At 33.5% G+C, this 10,620-nt stretch overlaps 1 protein-coding gene and 1 long non-coding RNA gene across 7 annotated transcripts; both read left to right on the forward strand.

Moving 5' to 3' along the window:
* The first annotated feature begins 2,264 nt into the window (after positions 1-2,264).
* LOC124294182 lies at positions 2,265-4,077 on the forward strand. Its single transcript, XR_006904105.1, has 3 exons — positions 2,265-2,585; positions 2,868-2,949; positions 3,987-4,077. It is a non-coding gene; the product is annotated as an uncharacterized LOC124294182 (long non-coding RNA).
* A 3,585-nt stretch (positions 4,078-7,662) lies between these two features.
* On the forward strand, positions 7,663-10,484 carry LOC107222974 (protein PET100 homolog, mitochondrial). 6 transcript variants are annotated; one of them, XR_006904103.1, is made up of 4 exons: positions 7,669-7,743; positions 8,120-8,369; positions 8,471-8,554; positions 9,500-10,484. XR_006904103.1 is itself a non-coding variant. In XM_046738523.1 (3 exons), the coding sequence occupies exons 2-3, from the start codon at positions 7,844-7,846 to the stop codon at positions 8,367-8,369; spliced, it is 396 nt and encodes a 131-aa protein (XP_046594479.1). In that variant the 5' UTR covers positions 7,663-7,743; positions 7,835-7,843; the 3' UTR covers positions 8,370-8,663. The 6 variants fall into 6 exon arrangements, 4 of the variants coding, with proteins under 4 accessions (XP_046594479.1, XP_046594478.1, XP_046594476.1 ...); XM_046738523.1 differs by lacking the exon at positions 9,500-10,484 and adding an exon at positions 7,835-7,989 and having other exon boundaries at positions 7,663-7,743; positions 8,120-8,663; XM_046738522.1 differs by lacking the exon at positions 8,471-8,554 and having other exon boundaries at positions 7,668-7,743; positions 9,502-10,484.
* Positions 10,485-10,620: the final 136 nt, after the last annotated feature.

Consider the following 10,620-nt stretch of genomic DNA (forward strand, 5'->3'; position numbering starts at 1 on the left):
AAAATATCGTCTTCGCGTCACATTTAACCATTCGTCGCCACTGGCAAATAATTCGTATAACGGAAGCTGGAATCCTTAAATTGAATAGTTCGGGACTTATGGACTTATAAATAAATTAGCTAAACATCGGCCTGTACATTTTTGAGAGTTATCCGACGTCACGCTGATATTTTTAACGGTATATTTCACAGTAACATATCGGAATTCATAATTATTGTCGAAAAAAAAAAATAATAATAATTCAATTTTCAACGAAGGGACTTTTTTTTTAAAGCCCTTCGTTGCAAAATTAAACTGACCGTTTATTCGACTGATGTTCTTGTAACATTTGATTACGGATATAATTTGAAAAAAGGTTTGCTGGGATTCATTGTAGTTTGCTTCGCCGTAGCTGAGCACTACAAATAAATTTGTGACTGAAAATTTTTGTGTATCAAATAAAAAAAAAAAATGTATTTATTTATCGCAAATAGTTCCCGAGAAAAGTGCGACTAAAGTCGCGCCTTTCAATTGAACGCCTGCATACAAATGTACGATGAAAATATCTCCGTATTCCGGTCGTGATCGTATTTTTTTTCCCGCTACTCGCTTAAATTGCCCACCAACAGGCCGTCAACTTTGACGGCCTATATAACTCCGTTGTTTTCCAACGAATCTCAACAAACCTTTTTTCAAGATAAAGCTTTTCTCTTGTTATTTTCATATCCGAATAGAAATATCCCGAATGGAAATTTCGAAGACGAAACTGTTCACACGTTTGTGAGCAGAATTCTGATACCTAACATATCTTTATCCCAACTGTGCCGTTACTACAAGGTTATCGGGATTCTGTATCACTGCATATACAAAACATAATCATTAGCACCATGCACACCTCCCCCCCCCCCCACCTCCCCCGTAGGGCAACAAAATCATAAATCCGATCCTGAGTGGATCACAATAGCGGGATACGAATGACTGACACCTGCGCACTGATCAGTTTTTTGCATAAATTTCAACGCCTGTCCGTCAAACTCGGGAAATACGTATGTATGTACTTTCTATTACTACTCATGTGTGCGCATGTTATGCGTGATCCAGTTGGTAATCAGATGGTTGAATGAATCATGTAAGCTCTTCACCGGTCGCGTTTTTGTTGCTTCCGAAAAGATTTAAGCAAAATGGTACTATTTGCCAAACTCGCATTTAATTTTACGTTTGACCAAATTTTACATTTGACATTATATTTGATGAATTAACAAATTTCGAACTTTTTTTTGCCGATTTTGAAAACCATTTTAAAATAGAATATACACCGATCCTATCTTATTTTTCAAGTGCTGAAATCGAACGAAGTTGCAGTTAGTAACGTTATCGTAACGAAACACTGGGGAAAAAATCACTATTTTCTTAATTTTACAATGATTTTGAAGAAACCAAGATTTTGAAATATGAGTGTGTTTTGTTTTATTATGGTGTATTGAATTTCAGACAATTTCAAAATCGCGAAATAACCGTTTTTCCTCAGCATGAATCACTACGATAACGTTACTAACTTCAATATGAGAACATCGATGCTTTCAGAACACACTGCGCACTTTCATCAACAGCACAACAAATCATTTCCGGTATTCTCTTTTAGTTGGAATGCGAAATGAATGCAGTGTCTTATCAGAAGCCGTTATGTATAGATTTGCTTTGGAGGTTATGTTACCCGCTTCACTAGTTCATTGCAGAGGTAGGTTTGTAACGTCGTTCGAAAGCGTAGATGTTAGTACTTGACGACCACAAAATCGGTACATATGCTAATTTAATATAGTTTTCAAGATCGGAAGAAAAACAAGAAATTAAATTGCGCACCTGATATTCATGACAATATTAAAACTTTCTCATGTGGACACACTTTGCGAACTGTCTGGTCTCCTGTTGCCGCTGTTCAAATAATGCAAATTTGCGAGACGATCTTGTTTCGCGCTCTTGTGTCCCGCATCTTGAAAATGATAATCAGTTTATTTTCTTGGTACAATTGTAAGCACTCGTAGGTATTACGCATATTTATAAAGGACCGCCGAATTGTACATCGCCATGTATTATCGCCGATTTTTGAGCAGGAAACCTCATTTTGCTATCTCTGCGTTCCTGGTAGGAGGATCTCTGTTTGATAGGTCGGGGCTGCAGTATGTCGATTAGAAGTTGACTACAACGCATCATACTGTCCTGGGAGTGGTGTCGACCAGTTAGCGGAATAACGTCAGACAGCTGTCGTCAAAATGATTTGGAATTACTTGGAAGAATTTTCATGATGATCTCCATCTGCACATTAACACAAGTTGATAGAATAAAAATTGCCAATAGTAATGTGTTACAATTGCAGTTAATTTCCGACATATACAAAAGTAGTCTACACAGTAGCTGTTTGAAACATTTGAAAATTCGTGGCTGATGAATGAAATTTATGTATAATTATAAGTGAAATCGAATATAAGTTAGAATCAGAGTGATTATACCTAAAATTGTCACGCGTTATAAGTATATTCAACGTGTATAATGCATTTCTGCGGTAATTTTATTACAGTGTGGTAGGAAAGTTGGAATTTCACGAGCGGGTGAGTAAATTTTTGGTACAAGCATGTGATAGTATACAGTAAATTGAAATGGCATTGTTCATATCGTACATTTTATTTTATTTTAATCTTTGACCATAAATCTTGAGCCATAACAACGAGGTGCACAGTCGCCGAATTTGACGCGCTTTGATACCAGGGCAACAGAAATGTCGAGGAAGTTACAGATAGTGGACGGGAGTATCCACGCAACCATTACTTGCACACTTGAATATACATATACCTATGCATACATATATTTATATCAGAATCCTATCTTTGTAGGAATGCAACGGGTGATAATGCTTTACTGAGATTTCGTCAAACCCACCGCAAGGCTTTCAACTGTAGAAAGTACCGGCTGACGGTAAGAGTCAAGAATTTTGAAAGATTAAAATATCGGCGATAAATATATTTATGAATTACTTAAGTATCTGCAATAAATTATGTTAAATTGTCATATTTTCATCAATATAATTACCGCAATGTAAGATATTGAAAATCTATTCCACGTTTTAACCGCATATATCAACCGTGTTATTTTTTCTACTACAATTTTTTCTTAAAAAAAATTTATGAATATTGTTCGCTAACATTATACATTTACATTTATTTGTAACTCTGGGGAATACCGTCTTTGAACAGGAATATTCTAGTTGCGTTTCAGTAGTATATTATTAATATATATTATAGCAACGTTTATCGTAAAGTAACTAAAGGAAATCTAGATAGCGATAAACGATAGCAACGAACGTGTGGTTTTCTGGGCAGGTTGAGCGTAGAGTAGACGGAGGTGGAGCTTAGAGATGTAAAAATACCGATATTAAGATTCTCAGTAAAAATACCAAAAAAATACTGTAATTATACCGTAAACTGACGTAATTTTTTTTCATGTAATCTTGTGTTGCGAAATTACGGTCTCAATTTTTTTTCAACCGTTTTACGGTAAAAAATAGAGTAACCCCACCTATTTTAGATGTAAAAGCACCGGTCAAGTTTTTTTTCCGCAAATTAACGGTCACTAACAAATATTACCGGTCATTCACAAAATTACAACTACATAGAATTAGCGTGGCATCTTTTTTCACCTCCCATAATCATAAGTTTCGTTTTTTTTTTTTTTTTGTTTTTTTTTCCTATAGAAAGCTATATAATATTCACAGCTGATTATCGATACATTGATAAATTTATTACAGTTTCGTTACAAAAATACATGCCTAAAAAGATTATTCTTAGATTTCTTCCTAGTTTTTCTTCGAATTTTGTAATCAACGAAAGTAAAAAAAGGTTCCTGAAAAACCAGACAAATAATTTAAAAATTCTCTTTCCACAAATTTTGGTAAGTCTATTGTTCTCACTTTTGTTTTAATTGGATTCTAACAATTCGTTTTCACTCTTTTGTAGATGACGACCCGAGGTTCATTTTGACTTTCTTCATCAAGATATGTATACTTCGTAACTGGCTGTTAAACAGTTTGGTGAATAACTGAACGTAAGTTCACGTGTCTTTCCATTTCTCTGTTCTCTCCTTTCTAAGCTTATGATTTCTTTTTCTCTGCTTTTCGGCTTTCAGATTAATCATTACTTTTCCATTACCTTGTATCAAATTTGTTTTTTTCTTTCATTAAATGTTTAGTATGAGGGGATAAACGTCGACACTGTCGTAGATAAAAAGCTACAGAACGTACTGGAAATCATGAATACCACGTCGTGATCGAGTAAAGTATTAATTCGCGTGAACTTCTCGATGTGTTTCCGGAATTAAGTCAACTAAATATCATTTCATTTGAAGTTTATGTATTGTTCCTCGAAGTGGCATGTTTGCTGATACAAACAATTAGGTACTTGAAATAAAATAATGAATATAGCCAATAAAATATTTTCATCGATTGAATACCATACTTTGTTGGTCTAACCGAAACTTGTTTGCAATGCAAAAAATTTTTCTAACAACAAATTTAATTGCCTGTTGAAACCGTTGAACTTTCGACTCAACAAAACATGAATCAGAACAAGCCCATTTTTTTTTTTTTTTGACACAACAATTTTATAATTTTAAATCAAAATGTTTAATGTAAGTTCAATCAAATTTTTAGTCATCTCAATCACACATTTTCATGATACAAAATTCACATTATTGCAAAGAACTCACGCCGTATTATCTTTAATAAATTTATAGTCAGCATGATCATTCAAAGGCATATTTGAACTCTGTATTAAGTTGTCACAAGTATTTCGTCCGACAAAAATGTCTCGTTGAATTAAGTAAGTATATTGTGTTCGCTACATTTGACTACATAGCATTTAGTTGAATCAAACGAATATCACTTGACTCAAGTAATCCTTTTCCTCCGTGTAATGCGACCATAGTTGAGTCGGGAATTAAGTCCTATATGCAACACGGCAATGAAAGTGAAAAATGTCAGTTTTTCATCTTTTTAACTGTGACGCATCATTAGGAAGAACCTGGAAAAATTACGAAAAATTACATGAAACCAGATGTTTATACTGTGAAAAAAGATGGCAGTACCTTCTTCACTCTTCAAAATACACCAGTAACCAGCGATCTGAATGTTCACAAATTTTTAGAAGGTGGAGTTTCATAGCGAAAAATCTGAAAAAAATTTCGATACGTGCACATATGTCTGCCGGATGTGTGATTTATTTTCCAAATTTTCGAAGCAGAAATAGCCGAGTTGTCGCGAAAAAACCGAAAACTACGTTTTATGCGATAACTTCGAGTAAAATGGAGTTAGAAGGCTAAAATTTGGTACAAGTCAGTAATTTACCAACCAAAAATAGTTGGTTGCCTGCAGAATCCACTTCAAGAGGGGAAAATTTTGGCATGCTTACCCGGCTATACCCTCTTCAGTAAATTAGCCCATTATTTTTACAAACAATTAAGAAGAAGCAACTTCCAAAAGAATAATATATTCTAAAGTCTACGAAGTTTTGAAAATTGGTTGTTATATATAGTTAGTCGTATTATATCAGTTAGTCGTATCGATCTCGAGCGTTCCGCGTTTCATTCTATCGCTTCTCATTTGAAGACAGGTGGTTCTAGATAGATAAACTTCATGGGCATTTTGAAGAGCATGAAATTTCCTATCGGATTCCTAGAATCGTGTTCACGAGTTTTGTCTGGTGCACGTGACACGTCAGAAAACAGAAAGGGGTATTTTTTAGGTGATTTTTGAAGCAACTGTCGACTGCGAATTTCTCTATCTTCAACTAAAATTAAAGAAAGAAGTTTCGTCATTTTCAAAAATGCGTCTATCGATAGAATTTTAGTTTTTCTATTTTAAATCAATTTTGGGCAACTGAAACAATTCAGCACAATTCGAACATTACTTCTTTCTGAAAGTTCAATTCAAGGCAAATTAATTGACTGCCTTTCATTTGTTGCTGCAACTGTCCAATCGCAAGATAACATTGATCGAAAATTCTTAGATTTGGTAAATAACCCGATTCTTACTTCTGAGAATTCATGAACGGGGTGGCAATGAATTTTGAAAAAATGAGGGAAGCTACGCAAGGAATGTAAGGATATCTTAAGGAAGAACAAAATCTAAACGTCACTTTGTTGTTAAAAAGAAAATTAAAATAACTGAGGGGGAAAAACGGCTGTTCAACCCTAGTTGTGAAAACGGATCACTATATATTTTCATCTCTTTATTTGACTCAACCGGCTATTTCCTCATTGTTTAAGTCACGCACAGGTTTCGAACTGTCAACCATGTATATGTATATGTTGTGCCCGAATTGAAATAAGATTATATTTGTCGATGGGACTGATATGTAGTTGGATTTGAGAAGGAATAACACGCTGAATTAATGTATTGAATACGATTAAATAAATAGGAATAGAGTCAGGAGCAGGTGTGGAGGAAAGTCAAACGGAAAGAGACGTAGGGGTGCCGGCAGTAATAGTAATAGATATATTAAGAAAATATCGGTATTGAAATTATGAAGCTGAAAAACGTTGCTCAAAATAAACAATTAAACTAAACACACCGACACTATTACAACTCACAATTACAACATTAATCGCGCTTACTAACAAATATTCTCTTTTATAAATTATCGGACGTCTTTTTCGCCCTACGTTTACATGCGTACAATAATTCAATGAATTAATGAGAACTGAGTTAAATTATGAAATTTAACTGAAATATTAAGAATGACTCGAGAAACAACTGAATCGAGGAAAATTAAATCATATTGATTTGAATTAAGTTCAATTTAAAGAATTAATTTGAATTAACAGGAAATACAAAAGAATGAACTGAAATTTTATTAAATTTACTTGCATTACTGTGAATTCTCGCGAATTATAAAGCAAAAAATTGAAACCCATGATTTTAAATAAATCGTGTTAGATGTATTAAAAAAAAAAATTGATATGAATTAATAAACTTAATTTGAAATTTAAAAAACCTGTAAATTAAATTGCATGAATTAATTTGAATTATTTCAACTCAAAAAATTAGTGAGTGAACTCAAATCTCGGATTATTTTACCCTCTGTTAGATTAACACTGCTGAATTTGGCTTAAATGAATTTGCATAACTGAAACGTATACGGGCGTTCTTGAAAGATATCCTATGATGTCAGAGCCTGGTAGTCGGTGCCATTTTATCACTACATAACCGAAGTTTTTAATTTTACTGGAGGCAAATCGTAATTCTTGGGTTTTCCAATTACTCACGTCACATAAATTAATTAAACATAGTCAATAATATACCTGTTCTACCATCCACACACGAATAAACACGGTCAAAGGTCAGCTGTTAGCCTGGTTGCATTACTTTGATTTTTTTACATCAGATGACATACTGCAAAGTGAGAATCCCAGTATGAAAATTTCAGGCGGTTCCTGGTGGTCAGTACATAGGCATCGTCAGGGACATTATATTATTCGACTCTGCATGATCTGGGTACACGCAGTGAGCAATGGAAGCATCACTTCTTGTTGCCACTACGTACCGACCGAGTGCCGACCTGAGTTACTATACTCTTTGGACTCGAGTTGCGCATGCAGGGCAGAAGGGACGCAGAGGGCGCCACTTAACGATGAATTCATCTCTGCAATTTTTGATTACGATAAGCCCCAAAAGGCTAGCAATCTTTACACATCTTCATTCTTCAGTCAACGACAATTGTATGTTATTCGTTCAGTTAACCACAATGAAAAAACAGAAATTGAAATTTCATCACTTCAAGTAACTCTAGAATTTTCAACGGCATTCCAAAATTAATTAATGCGACCTGTGAATACAAATTCTCAAAACGCAAATCTCACGGTGAATTTAACCCAACTCTCAAGACAAACTATCCGGCTAGGGCGCGACACGAAGTTGACAAGATATAAAAAATTTTGTGCTGAAGTGCAGCGGGTTCTAACGATGTAAAGTTACTGCATATTTATCTTTACTGGCCAATGTCATTTATTAATTTTTTTTCATTTTAAATATAAGGGTACTTGGAGGTTATGTATGTTTTTTGAGTTGCGTTATGCAATCTCCTATCTTTTTTAGAATTAATGCAATGGGGAACTGGCAATTAGAAGTCGCTAAAATGGTGTTGTACATGGCATTTCCAGTGGGTATGTTTCACTACTTTAACCAGCCAGAAGTTTATGAAAATTGGGTCACAAAAACGAAACGTGAAATCTACCCCATGGTCAACAAAGAAGAGGATGAGGCGTTGAGACGAAAAATTAGGGAAATACGTGAAAAACAGGACGCTAAGGCTTTTGAGGTGCTGGAATCTAGTTTAAATAAATAGGTAATTAGTATTTGTCATTCATCATTTATTTGACACTAAACGTTTCTTAATGCCAAGTTCTACAGCCAATAGAATATATTCAAAATTATTGGTTCAACTAGGTTCTTTGAAGCTGTTTTTCTTCAAAATACTTTTCTAAAAAGCCGATGAGTTTCAAATATGAAGTAATGTTTATCGTTGCTGATGTAAGTTATTAATTAAATTTATATTATAAATATTTATTTGTTACAACCATCAGTGTTCTTGGTGCTTGTATGATTTGTTGATTTTCTTTAATAAATTATATGATATAACCAACATCCATAGACTATTTTCAACACTCATGATAGCAATGCAGAGATATTTGTATTTAGTATAAGATTCAATACAAATTGTGAAAAGTCCTTATATTTGCTATAACATTTGATCACCTCTGCACGAATTCTTGTATCATAAAAGATGTAAAGTCATGTAAAGCAGAAAACAAAAACTCATAATCTATACATTTTATGTTTTATCACACTAACTGGAAGCATTTAAAGTAGATGATTATTATTAGGTACTCATTCTTACTGAGGCCATAAGAAATAATGATCTGCTCTAAATTTGTTCGGCAGCATTTACGTTAAATATTTCGTAACCAATGTTGGAACATGCAAAGTTCTGGTATATTCACCCTTTAACGCAGACTTCATAGTCATATTTTTTATAAGGTTGAAACTTGTCACCATAAGGTAAAAAAATGTTGCAAGAAAATTCACCTTCTCACAATTTTGAAATAACTCAGAAGAGTTGTTCACAAATATGATTATGTTAATTAGGGTGTCCCATATATAGGGTATTGACGAACTTCTTCAAACATACCCTCCAAATAAATTTCAAATGATTCAAAAACAATTGCCAAATTTTATCAAACTTTTATCTCATCTCTAACCTGTGCCAACAACAGGGTGAATTTCCCTGTTTAAAATATACGTGTTTCGGACACGTTCTCAGTACATATTTTATTATAAAAGCAATATTCTTTAAACAATCTGTAACTGCGAGGTATTGGTGGTCATTAGTATTACTATATGAGAAAAAATTCACATCATCATACCATGCAATCGCGACGAATTGTAAACCCCCAAACTCTGACTTTTTGCATTTAAAGGAAGTGCAAATTCGTAGCTGACAGGGAAGTTCGATGTTATTTTTGTACATCATTCTCATGCAAACCGGACTATGCTGGCGGTATAAAGGGATCGGTGCATTCACCAACGGGCTGTTCCAACCGAGGCTCAGACTCTATAATAAATCAATAACCTGATGTTTCAATAAGCCAACGATGATGCATGCCCAGCCTCCGAGAACTCAGACAATTTATTAACCCTTGAAGCCGAACAGATTTTCCAATATAGATTTCTGTAATAAGTAAGTATGTGAATAAAAAATCATTTTTCAGCATTTATTCATAGTAGCATAATTTCTTTTTTTTAATCCATATTATTTTATTGTGTTAATCCCGAAATATAAAAGACTTATAAGACTAAAATGAACAGCTGTATTTCATAAAAATTGTATGAATTTCTACATATTAATTATATTGATCATATGTACATATGTACAAAATAGAGATTTATGGGATTGAGTTATTGTAACAATGCATGTTAAGAAAATCCATTATTTCATAGCCAATGTATAATTTGAAATTCAGTAAACCATGATAAAGTAAAGTATGGTAATATTTTACAAACTTGACTTCTACAAAGTCAATCTGTAATTGCAAAATAATGATTTTTTACCTAACGGTTCATGTAACGTTAACTTTATTAACTTCAACTTCATAGATATTTCACATGCATCAGCTATCTGTACTTACTTTAGAAAAATTATTTGTATAATTAAAATTTAAATATTGCTTCACGTCCTGTATTATGTGTGCTACCTAACTTCGTCCAACAAATGAAAACCTTTATTCATATGTTTTGTGATTTGCTACAGTCAATAAATACCTCAGAGTACTTCGAGAATTGAAAATCATTTGTGTATATAGGCGATGATAGTTCTAACTGACTACAGGTATTATTGCAGTACTTTCATTGGTATATGGAATTATTAGACAGACATGAAATTTATTGCAAAATCTATTTTTAGCAGGATCAATAAAAAACTCGTCTGCATTTATCAATGTGGCATTTCGTGACAAGTAGTAAGAACTACAATGATGAAATTTTATCTTTAACAAAACTGCAGAAACTACATATGCCACAACATACAAGGAGGGTCTTGT

This window comes from Neodiprion lecontei, chromosome 4 (assembly GCF_021901455.1).
Source record: "Neodiprion lecontei isolate iyNeoLeco1 chromosome 4, iyNeoLeco1.1, whole genome shotgun sequence".
Classification (NCBI taxonomy): domain Eukaryota; kingdom Metazoa; phylum Arthropoda; class Insecta; order Hymenoptera; family Diprionidae; genus Neodiprion; species Neodiprion lecontei.